Source organism: Marmota monax, unplaced genomic scaffold (genome assembly GCF_021218885.2).
Source record: "Marmota monax isolate L192 unplaced genomic scaffold, Marmota_monax_Labrador192_F-V1.1 WCK01_AAM20220418_F8-fsc00018, whole genome shotgun sequence".
Taxonomy (NCBI): domain Eukaryota; kingdom Metazoa; phylum Chordata; class Mammalia; order Rodentia; family Sciuridae; genus Marmota; species Marmota monax.
In genome coordinates, this window is record NW_026692201.1 from 9,701,694 (window position 1) to 9,716,674 (window position 14,981).

At 34.3% G+C, this 14,981-nt stretch overlaps 1 protein-coding gene across 11 annotated transcripts in view; it reads left to right on the plus strand.

The window, feature by feature from the left end:
* The window catches only part of Atg10 (autophagy related 10), a 290,932-nt gene that overhangs the window by 62,328 nt on the left and 213,623 nt on the right, over positions 1 to 14,981 (plus strand). For 3 of the 11 annotated variants that reach the window (XM_058574415.1, XM_046428035.2, XM_046428045.2), the window contains exon 3: positions 12,866 to 12,999. The exons of the other annotated variants lie outside the window; for them this stretch is intronic. In XM_058574415.1, the coding sequence (XP_058430398.1) occupies positions 12,866 to 12,999 (134 nt within the window). The remainder of the gene's footprint in view (positions 1 to 12,865; positions 13,000 to 14,981) is intronic. 11 annotated transcript variants of the gene reach the window in all.

Genomic DNA, 14,981 nt, shown 5'->3' on the forward strand with positions numbered 1-14,981 from the left:
TCTTCTCTTTTCTAATTCTCTAATTAAATACTCTGCAGGAGAGCTTACCCAGTTCTTTGGCTTTAGATTACACATATTACTAGTATATTTATTAAAGTTTTATATATATATATATATATAATTTATAGTTTTAGTGCCTGTCTTGCTGTCTTGTCCCTGGACTTCAGGCTTTTATATCCATTAGCCTAATTGCCATTACATTTGAATGTCTACTAGACATTGCTAATTTAACTCATTTTTACTTCCTTCCCCATGCTCTAACTGCTTCTTCCACATTATGCATATCTTAGTAAATATTAGCTTCCAGTTGTTCAGAAATAAGAACCTGGAGTTATCCTTGACTCCTTTCTCCTATAGCCCCTGTTAAACCCATTAGTAAATCTCAGTAACTGGATTTATTTATTTTTATTATGCTTAAAATCACCTGCTGTACATGTGAAGGCAAGAACTTCTATTTTGTTCATTGTTATAGTCTTAGAGCTTAGTATAGTTCATTACACGGATTAATGAATAAATTAGAAAATGGATATTTCATTCCAGACAGACTGTACCAATTTACATTTCTATCAAAAAGTATAGGAAGCTGGGCATGTTGGTGCATACCTGTGATCCATGTGACTCAAGAAGATCATACATTTGAGGCCAGCCTCAGCAACTCATTGAGACCCTCAGCAATTTAGCAAGAATTTGTCTCTAAATAAATAAATAAATAAATTTATTTTTAAAAAGGACTGGTGGTAAAGCATTTCCTACGTTCAATCCCAGGACAAAAACAAAACAAAATAAAAACAACAAAAAAGAAAAAGTATTAGAAATATGCCCCTTTTCTCATATACTGTATAAAATTGGATATCACTGTTGTTTTTATTCTCAAAGACAAATGAGATTATTTTGCTACATTTTTCTCATTACTGCTGAGAATATATTCATACACTTATTGTTAATTGGTAGTTTTTTTAGAAACATCTTGTTTATGTCCTTTATTTGTTTAACTGTGGGTCATTTATATTTTTATATTGATATGTAAGAGTAACATATTATGATTATAACCTTTCATTTCCTGTGTGTATTCCAAATATTTTTCCCAGTCCATCACTTTTCTCTTAACTATGTTAGCAGTACCAGTTGTCATGTAGAAGTTTCTAATTTTTAATGAATCTTCCAATCTTTTGCTTTATGACTCTGAGTTGGGTGTTTTGCTCAGGAAATCCTTCCCAACTTCTTTTATTATTTATTTATTTATTTATTATTTATTTTTATTTTTCCCCAACTTCTAAACTATGAAAACATTCTCTTGTATTTTCCTCCAGATGTTTATTACTTTATTTTTTATATTTAGGGCTTTAATCCATGTGGATTTTATTTTCCAAGATTGTGTGATGTGGTAATGTAGCTTATTACTAGTGAGAAGAATAACTTCATATTGATTATTTGACTCATCCATTCTTACATCTCTTATCCAAAATTGTTTCTTTATCATATATTAAATTCTGACATATTTGGTGTTCTGTTCGACTTCTTTTCTATTCCTTGATTTGCTTTTCTTATCTGTCATAATAAGATACATTTTTGTTGTTACCAGAGCTATTTAGTTGATTTTGACGTCATTGTTCTGTTTTTTAAAAAAGTCTTATACATTTTCTTTTTCAGGTAAATCTTATGTATATTTTTTTCATTTTATCGTTCTGGGAATTGAACCCAAGGTCTTCCACATGCTACATTCTACATGCTACACTGAGCTACATTCCTAGCTAAATGAATTTGACAATCATTTTATATGTTTCATAAAAAGCTTAGAACTTTTTCATGTCCATAAAATTATGGAGTTTTCTCCTTCTGCCTCTTCCGCATATTAGGATTAAACCCAGGCAAGTATTTCATTACTGAGCTACATCCCCAGCCCTTTTTATTTTATTTTGCCTCCAGGCTGGCATTAAACTTGTAAAATTCTCATGCCTCAGCCTTCTGAATATATGGGATTATAAGTGTGTACTCTTGTGCCCAGCTGTAGTGTTCTCTTGATATAATGATAGACATTTTCCTGAATATTTGGCAATTTTTGTTCATATTGGGTAGGATATATATTACTCATAATTTTAACTGGTTATTGCTATAATTGTAAAAGTTACTGATTTATATATGTTAACATTTTTCTTGGTCAATCTCTGAAACTGCTGAGAATTATATTAATTATTAATTACTCTATTATTTACTCTATTGACTTTTTAGAACATTCTCTTAGATTATGTAAATAAATCATCTGTAATTTTATCTTAAACTATTTGGATCTCTTTTCTTATAAGGCTTAATTGTATTCTAGTATATCTAAAATTTCAGTCATGTCAGTGCTTTGCTTTAATTGAAATGTTCATACTTAATCATTAAGTATATTTGTTGTAATTTTTTATTAGTTTTTCTTTATCAACTTAAGAGAAATCTATTTGTAGTTTTAAGAGATTTTTTAAAAGCAAAGCAATGGGAGTATGGAGTTCTGTTGTGTTTTTCTAGTAACTACCAGATAATGATATGGATTTCCCTAATAATTTATTATTTATAGAGATCACACAGATAGATTTCTTATGTTGAACCATCTTTGTGTTTTTATTGTAAATCTTACTTGCTCCATGATGCGTTATGCACTTACATGCTTCTTATTTCAATTTGATACTATCTCACTTAATATTGCTTTGCTATTCTTATCTTTAATTCTTAAATACAATTTTCATTTATTTATTTTTAGTGTTTATGTAGTAAATTACTTTTTGCTTGCTTAAGCAATGTTCTCTGGCTAACCTAAACCAAAACAGGAATTTATTCAGGATATGAAGTATCTTAGCCTGAGTCTCCTCAAGAGAAAATAAATATCTTAAAATATTTATAATCAAACTATAATGATCTGGGTACAGTGGCACACACTTGTAATCCCAGTAACTCAGGAGGTTGAGGCAGAAGGATTACAAATTGAGGCCAGCCTAGGCAACATAGTTGAATACTGTCTAAAAAAAGAGTGAGAGAAGAAAAGGCAGAATTTTGTGAGCCACTATTCTATTTTAGAATAATTTCACCATAAGCACATGGAATAAAATGGATAATAATATAAACATCTTGTCATGGCTAATAAACGCATGTATGATCTGACTCAACCTTTTTACTCTCTCTCACATGTACCAAATTCATTCCAGCGGCAGGATTTTGTACTAGTTGTTTCCTCTGTTTGGAATTCCTTTTCTTTAAATCACTGCATGGTTTATATGTTTACTTTATTTAGATATCTATTTTACTCAAATTTTAACATTTCTGAGAGATTTTCTATGACTATTTGCCTGAAAAGATTTCTTTTTATGCCTTTCCAATATCTATTTTATTTTAATCTTCAGTGACCTTATCACTTTGACATAATATTATATAAACTTTTCTTTATAATGTGTCTGCTTTAATTTAGCTCATGTTCTATGAAGGCATAGGTGTTTTGTTGTTTTCACTGTAAGTTGTTAATGTCTTAAGATTATATATTTTACTGTTTATGTGCTTATTTTCTATTCCCCATAACAAAATACTCTTGCCAGGGCAGAAATTGTGTTTGTTTTCCTGTGGCTTCAGTAGTACACAGAACATAATAAACATTCAGTAACTAATTTTGGATATATGAATGAGTTTAGATGTAATACAAAGGAACTATGATTTTGAGATATTTGTCACATATTTACCTCTTATTGTCAAAACAGAGGTACCTCAAAATTGGTAACAAACATTTGGTAGTATTTCAAATGTAAGAGAATAACTGAGTAATAAATGCATAAGATGCACATAATTAACAAATAAAAAAGGAAAAATACAAAAATTTGACTAATCATATAGTAAATGAAATACGTTAGAAATATGGAAATAAATTTGAATTGTTCTTAGATTAATTAGCTCCAAAAATCCTTGAAATTGGATAAAACACAAGATGATACTTAGGACTCTACTTATAAGGTTTTTAGGTCATTTAATATTCCACAGTTCACTATGCTCTATTTATTTATTCAGTATTTTTTCTCTGCATATTTCATTTCAGATAGTTTCTATTGCTGTCTTCAGACATTCATAGTGAACTTAAGTTTTTTATTAATTAATTAATTAATTAATTTTAATTAGGTATGTATGACAGCATAATGCATTTTGATTCCTTATACACAATTGCAGCACAACTTTTTATTTCTCTGGTTGTACACGATATAGCATTGCACTATATGTGTAGTCATATATGTACCTACGGTAATGATGTCCATCTCATTCCACCATCTTTCCTGCCCCTATGTCCCCTCCCCACCCATTCCTCCCCTTTGCCCTATCAAAGTTCCTCCGTTTTCCTCATGCACCCCTATTATGGATCATCATCCACTTATCGGAGAGAACATTTGGCTTTGATTTTTACTTCACTTAGCATAATATTCTCCAATTCCATCCATTTACCTGAAAATGCCATAACTGTATTCTCTTTTAATGCTGAGTAATATTCCATTGTGTGTATATACCACAATTTCTTTATCCATTCATCTATTGAGGGTATCTAGGTTGCTTCCACAGTTTAGCTGTTGTGAATTGAGCTGCTATGAACATTGATGTGGCTATGTTACTATAGTATGCTGATTTTAAGTCCTTTGGGTATAGACTGAGGAGTGGGATACTGGGTCAAATGGTGTTTCCATTCCAAGTTTTCTAAGGAATCTTCATACTGCTTTCTACATTGTTTGCACCAATTTGCAGTCGCACTAGCAATGAATGAGTGTGTCTTTCCCCCCACATCCTTGCCAATATTTATTATTGTCTGTATTCTTGATAACTGCTATTCTGATTGGCATGATATGAAATATTAGTTTTGATTTACATTTCTCTAATTACTAGAGATGTTGAACAATGTTCACTAAGTTTTTATTCTGTAGGTTCTAATTGCTATTACTTCTATCTGTTATTTGTATTTTTTCAGTGCAGATATTACAGTTTTTATCTCTAGGAATTTGACCTAGGTTGTTTTTATATCTTTCATTTCTCTGTTCATGATTCTAATATTTTCTTCTACTTTCTGGAACATAGAATATATTCATGATAGCTATTTCCATTTCCTTGTCTCTCATTTTCTAACCTGCATATTTCTAGGTCTCTTTCTATTTGACTGAGTTTTCCTCTTGTTTGAATCACATTTTTCTGTTTTTTTTTTCTTTTTTTTGCATCCTCTTAATTTTTTGCTGATGTCAGACATTGTACTTGTTGTTTTTTTTCCTTTTGTTGAAACACAATTAACATCCTTGGAATCAATTTCTTTTTAAATTGTTTATTTATTCCTTTAAAATATTTTTTATTTTAAACTGATAAATAATAATTATATTTATAGTGTACAGTATGATATTTCAGCATATATACACATTATGCAGTGATTAAATCAGCATAATTTGCGTATCTATCACCTCAAGTCTTTATCATTTTTGGGGGGTGAGAACATTTTAAATCCTTTCTTTTAGCTATTTTGAAATATATAGTATGTTGTATTAACTACAGTCACCATGCTATTCAATAGAATGCAAGAATTGATTCCTCCAGTCTTAACTAAAATTGTGTGCCTCTTGAGTATTTTCTCCTCTTTCCTGGTTCATTACCCGTCCCTCTGAATCAGTTTGGATGTTTGAAGGACTACTTTTAAAATATGTTAGGGCAGGTCCGAGCAGCCTTTATAATAGGTCTAATTGGACCACCTCTTAAAGCATTTCCTTTCTGAGGATGCTGCTTATTGCTATGCATGTTAGGACATCTTTCTATTTTGTCTGATGGGAATATGAACTATTCTTGGCCCTGTGTGAATTCTGAGGATTATTCTTCTTAGTGAATTTTACTGTTTTTTCCCCAGGACTCAGTAGCTTCTTTTTACATATGTATGTACGTCTCTACTCAAAGAATCAAGGTGCTGATGCCTGTCTTGTGCTGTGTCCCATAAATTCTGTTCACTGTTTTCCAGACTCAGAACTGTATCTTTTCAACTTAATGATACTGAGAACTCTATTTGAATTTCCCTTCCACTACTGTGTATAGAAATTTTGTGTAGGAATTGAGCTGGGATACTTGTTGTGTTCACCTGTTTATTTCCCTTCTTCAAAGCTCACTGTCCTGCACTGGCTGTGTCCAGTTCTGAAAATGCCTATTTCATATCTTTTTTTTTTTTTTTTTTGGTTTTCTAGTTGTTTAAGGTAGGGAGTAAATCTAGTCTCTGTTATTTGATCATGACTAGTTGGCCAAAGAAGTACTTAGAATACAAAAATTTTTGTAGGGTACCAAATCATCCCTCCCTTTTATATGAAATTTAAGTTTAATAAATATAAATTTTATGCTAAGACATATTAGGTATATAATCATCAGTTCAGTTGGTCTGTTTACAACCCTAAAATTAGGAGCACAGTAATAAGAGAACATGATTGATTCATGAAGATGAGGGATACCAAGTACTAGAGAAGGACTTGATGAGGATTATAGCATGGGGTCAGGGGAGGAGGTGTGCTTCTGCTGCTGCTGCTGAATGGAGTTTGGCCCCACTTTCACATGCAACAGATTTTCTCTTCTTCTGAGATATATTAATGCCACCCTATGGGAAGCAGGAGTTCTGACAGATAATGCAGAAGCAAAGGAAATTTTGTGTAAGAGCTTTCAACATGCACGGGCTTGGAATGAAAATGACTGGGAGGGCAGAGATTGTAATTCATTCTGGGAAATATGTCAAGAAACTTTTGTTGCATTAATAAAAAAAGGCTGAGTGGATTATATCCTTCTTCTCTCCTTCCTTTTCTTCTGCCCTTCTTGTCCCTCCTCTCTGCTGACCATTTGAGTTTGCCACGTGTCTGGTATTGATCCAAGCAGTGAATATTGAGTGCTCTTTCTGGCAAACAGAATGACCTCAGTAAAGTCTTTAATCTCACATTATTCAAGCTCCATGTTCAAAAGCAGTACTTATGCTACTGTGTGGCTTTCTCTAAAAAGCTGTCAGTACCCTCTGCCCCATCATGATCAAAGCTATTTTGGTTTCCAGCAATGGCCCTGAGACTCTGGCCTGAGTCTTCAGGCTGCAGCAGCTTCTGAAGCTCTGGTCATGGACTATCTGACGTGGGCTCTTTTCCTCCGTAAGCTGTTTAGGTTAGGTGCAGGAACTGTGAGATTGCCTTTCTCCTCTTTCTTCCTGAGTCTCCTCCTGTACCAGGTTAAATAGTGTCCTCCAAATTCCTGGAACCTTGTGCATGTGACCTTATTTGGAAATGGGGCTCTTTAAAAAGTATTTTAGTTTTTAATTTGTTCTAATTAGTTATACATGACAGTAGAATATATTTTAACACATACATAAATGGAGCACAGCTTCTCCTTCCTCGGGCTGAACATAATGCAGAGTCACACTAGTAGTATAGTCAAATTCATTCCACTGTCCTTCCCATCCCTATACCCTCTCTCTTCCCCTCACTGTCCTCTGCACAATCCAAAATTCCTTTATTCTTCCCTCCCCCTGCCATTATGGATTAGCGTACACTTATCAGAGAAAATATTTGGCCTTTAGTTTTTTGGGTTTGGCTTATTTTGCTTAGCATGATATTCTCCAGCTGTATCCATTTACCTGCAAATTCCATAATTTCATTCTTCTTTAAGGCTGAGTGATGTTCCACTGTGTATATGTATCACATTTTCTTTATCCATTCATCTGTTGAAAGGCACCTAGTTTGGTTCCATAGCTTTGCTATTGTGAATTGAGCCGCTATGAATATTGATATGGCTATGTCACTGTAGTATGCTGATTTTAAGTCCTTTGGGTACATGCTGAGGAGAGGGATAACTGGGTCAAATGGTGGTTCCATTCCATGTTTTCTGAGAAATCTCCATACTGCTTTCTATAGTGGTTGAACCAATTTGCAGTCCCACCAGCAATGTTTGTGTGTACCTTTCCTCACACATCCTCGCCAACACTTATTATTGCTTCTAGTCTTGATAATTGCCATTCTGACAGGAGTGAGAAACTACTGTTAGAGTAGTTTTTATTTGCATTTCTCTAATTGCTAGAGATGTTAAACATTTTTTCATATATTTGTTGATTGATTGTATTTCTTCTTCTGTGAAGTGTCTGTTTAGTTCCTTAGCCCATTTATTGATTTTTTTTTTGTTTGTTTGTTTATTTGTTTTGTTTTGTTTTTGGTGTTAAGTGTTTTGAGTTCTTTATATGTCCTGGAGATTAGTGCTGTATCTGATGTGTGTGTAGTAAAGATTTTCTCCCATTCTGTAGGCTCTCTTTTCACATTATTGATTGTTTCCTTTGCTGAGAAGAAGCTTTTTAGTTTGAATTTGTCCCATTTATTGATTCTTGATTTTTACTTCTTGCAGTTTAGGAGTCTTGTTAAGGAAGTCATGTCCTAAGCCAACATGATAAAGATGTGTGGCTACTTTTTTTATTAGGTGAAGGGTCTCTGTTCTAGTGCCTAAGTCTTTGATCCACTTTGAGTTGAATTTTATACAGGCTGAGTGATAGAGATTTAACTTTATTTTGCTACATATGGACTTCCAGTTTTCCCAGCACCATTTCTTGAATAGGCTATCTTTTCTCCAATGTATTTTTGGTGCCTTTGTCTAGTATGAGGTAATCATACTTATATGGGTTTGTCTCTGGGTCTTCTATTCTATACCATTGGTCTATATGTCTATTTTGGTGCCAATACCATGCCATTTTTGTTACTATGGCCCTGTAGTATAATTTAAGGTCTGGTGTTATGATGCCTCCTGCTTCACTCTTCTTGCTAAAGATTGCTTTGGCTATTTTGGATCTCTTATTTTTCCAAATGCATTTTATGATTGCTTTTTCTATTTCTATGAAGAATGTCATTTGAATTTTAATAGGAATTGCATTAGATCTGTATAACACTTTTTTAAGTATTGCTAGGAAATGGGACTTTTGTAGATGGGATTGAGTTAAGATGAGGTCACAGTGGATTAGGACTGGTCCTAAATTTTCTATGACTGGTGTCTTCATAAGAGGAGGGAAATTTGGGCATAGAGACACAGACATACAAGGGAAAAGGCCATGTAAACACAGGGTGAGATTAGAGTGATGTGTCTGTAGGTTTTCCACAACAAGAATCTAGTAAGGGTAAATGAAGAAGGACAGAGGAGGTAAGAAAGGGCTCTCTGGGATGGGCACCATAAAAGCTAGAGGGCCTAAAGAGAGAGCACGTGCTTGCCAATACATAGGTATTGGACTTCTAGCTTTTATGGTGCCCATCCCAGAGAGCCCTTTCTTACCTCCTCTGTCTTTCTTCTAACCCTTTTCTTAGGAGTTAAACTGTTTAAGCTCAGGTACCTTTCATTTTATTAAAAGGGAAGGTTTAAAAATTATTTGTACTGCTTTGCAAGGATAGCATTTTGAAATCAAAATGACAATTTGCTATCCTGATTATTTTTCTACCATTAGTATTATCAAATTTGTTTCAATTTAATGAATTATAAAATTATATTAATTTGTCAATTCTCTCATCACAGCCTGTGCTTTAAAAAGCAATAATTTGTTTGTGAAAGAAATACAATTTGGAATAACTCTAAAATCCAGAGGATGGGGAAGGCCAAAACTTGAGTCATCTGCATGTTTTTTTACTTTTTTAAAAAAAAATCTGGTATTGGAAAAGCAAAACTAAATCTTTGAAAACATTTCAATGAGAGTAAACAGAAGAAATATGGTAAAGTTTCTACAAACTTAAATTGTAAGAAGGAACAAAAAGAGAAAAGAATTGGTTTTCTACAGCAGGCTCCCCACATCCCCTCCAATCAGTTATAACATCTGTTGGCCATTCCTCTGGCACAAATAAGCAAGAATGCTCTGGGAGCCCAAACCAAATTGTTTAATATAATAAAAAGTATGAGGGCACACATGGAGGTCCCACATCTATGAACTGAAAATTGAAAACTCAAAATGGGCAAGTTGGAAAACCTGAAAACAAAATATTATTAAAAAATAAAAGAAAAAAAGAAACTGCTTAATAGTGAAATCTAACATTGTAGAACTATCTGGTGAAAGTGTTAATAAGGAAAATGAGACCTCATTATATATTAAACTTACTTTTAGTGCTTTGACTCCAAGAAGGGGAAAGGATTTAGCATTATTTAAACTGTAATCATTGTTTAAAAACTTGTGTAAGATAAGCAGGCTATGAGAGTACAATATATGTAAACACACATGCATGTATACTTCCCCCTCTAATAAGGTCACCAAATTGCCTTCAGTGACCTTTTCTGCCCTGACAGGGGGCTCATTTTCTTCTGCTACTTTTCCCCTGGAGCCACTGACCTTGCTGTGCTCTGACCTGCATCTGGGAACTGGAGAAGGCTATGTTCTACTGCTCATCAAGGAAGTCAGGAAGTAGCTGGAGGTGAAAGGAAGGGAGACTCTGCCTGCAGGTCTGAGAGTCCTGCCAGGAAAAGGGTGCCAGGAATATTGTAAGAAAACTAACTTCTTATACAAATGAGCACAGTGCTAGGGTTCTCAGCATGGCTTTATTGAGTGGAATTGAAAATTGAAAATCCTAAGTGGCATCAAACAATGTCTACTTGAAAAACAAAGTGAAGGTATGCTATAATTAGGTACTAACCTAAGGAAGAAGTATTGGCCTCATTTTGGTTTAGCACCTAGAGGGTTAGTTCCACAAAGGAAAGAAAATAAAAACAAAATTAGCTTTGTTTGCCAGAATGTTTCGTGGTTCTTAGAATCATATTGATCACAGAGTGGAATGGAAGTTTTAATGAATTTTTCTTACTCTTGACCTGGATCTCAGTATCCCTAGTGCACTATTACTTTTTCTTTTCTGGGTTGAGTCTTTATTTTACTTTATTTTATTTAATTATTACAAGAAAAAAACAATACACAATCACTATAAAAATTCTAACAGTATTTAGATGTATAAAATAAATGTCAAGATTTTTCCTTCTCCCTCCTCCTGCTGACCTAATTATATGCAAATATACATATATAAATTTATATATACATTTACATAAATGTGATCATTGCTCTATAACCTACTTTTTCTTTTTTCAATAATTAAAAAAATATATAGCACCAATTTTAAAATTATTGAAAAAAGAAAAGTTATAGAACAATGATCACATACATATATATACATAAAAGTAGAATTCAAGTTGAGGCTATATCTCAGTGGCAGAGCACTTTCATTGCATTTTGTGGGGCACTGGGTTCAGTCCTTAGCACTGCATAAGAATAAACAAACAAAATAGAGGCATGTTGTCTATTTACTACTACAAAAAGATTTTTTTAAAAGTGGAATTCACTGTGGTATATTTATACATGCACATGTGTATTATTATCAAATTCATTCTGCACTTCCTTCCCTTTCCTGTAACCCTTTCTTGCCCCTCAGTCTCCTTTTTCCTCTACTCCACTGATGTTTCCTTTATCCTAATGATATCTGATCCCTCCCCCTTGTTTCTTCTAACTTTGCTCTACATATGAGAAAACCATTAGACCCTTGATTTTCTGAGTCTGATATTATTTCACTTAGCATGATGTTATCCACTTCCATCCATTTATCAGAAAATGCTATAATTTCATTCTTCTTTAGGACTGAGTAAAACTCCATTGTGTGTATATACAACATTTTCTTAATCTAGTCATCTCTTGAAAGGCACCTGGGCTGGTTCCAAAACTTGGCTATTGTGAATTGTGCTGCTTTAAACGTTGATGTGCTGTATCACTCCAGAATATTGATTTTAGTTCTTTTTTTTAAAAATTTTTTTTAGTTATACATGGATACAATACCTTTATTTTATTTGTTTATTTTTATGTGGTGCCGGGGATCGAACCAAGTACCTCACGCATGCTAGGCAAGTGCTGTGCCACTGAGCCACAACCCCAGTCCCTGGTTTTAGTTCTTTTGGATAAATACTGAGGAGTGGGATAGCTAGGTCATATAGTGTGCAACCTACTTTTTCCACCTAACATTACATCATTGACCTCTTTCTTTGTGAGTATATACACAATTATCTCATTATTTCTAATAGCTGCATAATAATACATCGTATGAATTGTTTTGATTAATGGAACACCTATTGATAAATAATTCCTTATGTTCATAGTTACACCTATAACTTTAAGTAATATACTTCTTTTTGATTTCCCATCTATGGATAATAACTGATTGCTTTTGTGATATTGAGGTAGTTAGTGTACTTATGCTACCCCCACTTCCTTCTTTTTCTTTTTCCCAGCTTTTTGATTATATTATTATTATTAAATATTTTATTTTAATTGTAGGTGGACACAATATCTTTATTTTATTTATGTGGTGCTGAAGATCAAATCCAGGGCCCCACGTATGCGAGACGAATGCTCTACCACTGAGCCCCAGCCTCAGCCCTATATTGTTATTTTTATATTGTCAGGATTTATAATATTTGATTCTGCTCAGTGACTCTAATTTAGTCCTAGTGCTTTATTTATAGGTTTATTAGAAATTTAAACCTAAGACAAACATGTAATGAGTCAGCTTATGTAAATATGATTCATGGCAGCATTACAAATTGGGATAGAAACAGGATCATATTTTGTCACACTGGACAGAGACTACTTCATGTCAAAATTCTACAAATTCTGTTAGTTTCATACCATGACCATGCTGATAACTCTTTTAAACTGGGCAGAGGCAGAGAACTTCTATCAAGGTTCAATTATCATGATTTGTGTGTGTGTGTGTGTGGGGGGGGGTAGTGTGGTTTAATTCCCAGTTAGTGAACAAATGGGTTCAATAGGGATTCAAAAAGTTAGATTACACAAATAAAAGCAATAATTATGGGTTATTTTACACAGCTGGTGAAGCAAGGGGAATATCTGTCTTTAGTAAACTGAACACATACACAAGATCACAGGACATGCCCGACTTCTTCAGATGGAACTTATTATCTGAGGTGTATCTTCAACACTGCACCCTGGAAAGTTCTGAGGTATTGGTGGATTATTTAATGACTATGGTATGTTTAATAAACCTCAAAATACTACAGGACTAGGGCCAGGGGAAAGTTGGAGATAGAAAAGATCTTTTCAAACATGCATTATGCTATATCCTCCTTTTCTTTCACTTTTGGGTATTTGGATTCTTGAGTTTATTTGCTTTTGAGGTTTCATCTAAGTGAACCAGAAGTCAGCAGTTACCTATTGTGTGTGTGTGTGTGTTTTGGTACTGGGGATTGAACCTAGGGATATCTTACTACTGACCTAGCTCTTTAATTTTTAACTTTGAATTAGGGTCTCACTAAATTTCTGAGGCTGGCCTTGAACTTATGGTTCTCTTGTCTAAGCCTCTAGAGTAGCTGGGGTTACAGTTATGTGTCACTGTTTTTTACTTCCATTGTTAGTCAGCTTCCTATAACTGTGACAAAATGCCTGGAAAATCAACTTAAAGAAAGAAAAGATTTATTTTGACTTACAGTCCCTTTGGATCTGAGGCAAGGCCAAATATCTTGGTGGAGAAGGCATGGTAGAGCAAAGCTACTCACATCTTAGCAGCTGGGAAGCAAAAAGAGAGACAGAGAAAGCAGCCACAGTTCTGAAATACTCTATTACAGCATGCCTCCACAGTGACCTACTTTCTCCAACTAGGCCCCACCTGTTAAAATTTCCACCACCTCCCAGTAGCACTACACACTGGCAACCAAGCCTTTAGCTCATGGCCTTTGGGGGACATTTCAAATTCAAACCATAACACCCATGAACTACTTCGACTGGATCTGATCACTCTGTATTAACTTGCCTATGTGTATTTTAGCAGAGACATCAGTCAACCATGAATGGACCCACACATCCATTTGGAAGATGTGACACTATCAGAAAATGAAACCAGTACTGTTGGGATTGGGTGGGTATTGGGGTGGGTGTGGAGGATAAGACATATTAATATATTCAGAATTGTGATTTGAAGGATCCTCTAAATCATAATAATTATTTTTCCATTATTTAACTTTGGCTTTAAAAAATGTACAGATATCAGTCTCCTCTCCCCATATAGGAGCATTCTATCTTTGAGCTACATCTCCAGCCCTTTTTTAAATTTGAGACAGGGTCTTGCTAAGCTGCCCAGACTAACCTCAAACTTGAAATCCTTCTGCCTTAGCCTCCTGAATAGATGAGATTACGGTTGTATGCCATCATGCCTGGCTCTGAGATATTATTTAATGTCTGACCTATCGAGCATAAGCTTTGCTTTTAAGCAGCAGTTTTTACTTTTTCTTTTTCTTTTTCTTTCCATTCCCTTTCCCTTCCTCTCCTCTCCCCTTCTCTCCCCCACCCACTTTCTCTTTTTCTTTCTTTCTCATAATGTTAATCACCTTTGGGCAGCTACTTGGTAATATTGGTTTGATCTCTTACAACAGGAAAGAACTATCACTTTAAATCTGTGCTAGGTTTAACCTGTTTCTTAGAGCTCCACTGAATTCCAAGGCCTTCTTTGATCAGTGCCTCCTGTGACCTAGAACCTTCAGTTGTCTTTCTCCCTGATGGCCTTGCAAGCCCTTTCTGGCTGGTCATTCTGGACAGTTAACTTCAGTTTAAATCCTAACTCAATGCTTTATTCAGAAGTAAAGCTGAAAGTTTTAGATAACCACTTTTTTTTTTTAAGATAACAGCATTTTTGTATAGAAGATCTTTGAAAGCCTATTAAAATTCAGCAAGAGCAGCCCCATAATTATTTGGGTAGCTGGATTCTAGCAGGCATAACATAACTCTCACTGGGTGGCAAGCCCTATGACAGCTTGGAAGAAAGCAGACCCAAACATGTTCTGTTAGGAAATCCTTAGATCTCCATCCAAAATGCAGTCAGCACTACACTATAAAACTTGCTTGTCTCTCTGGGGTTCTATAAGGCCTACAGGATATTTGTCCCTAAAAATTTAAGATTGGGATCTACTGCAGCAATGTAATACCCTGGAGA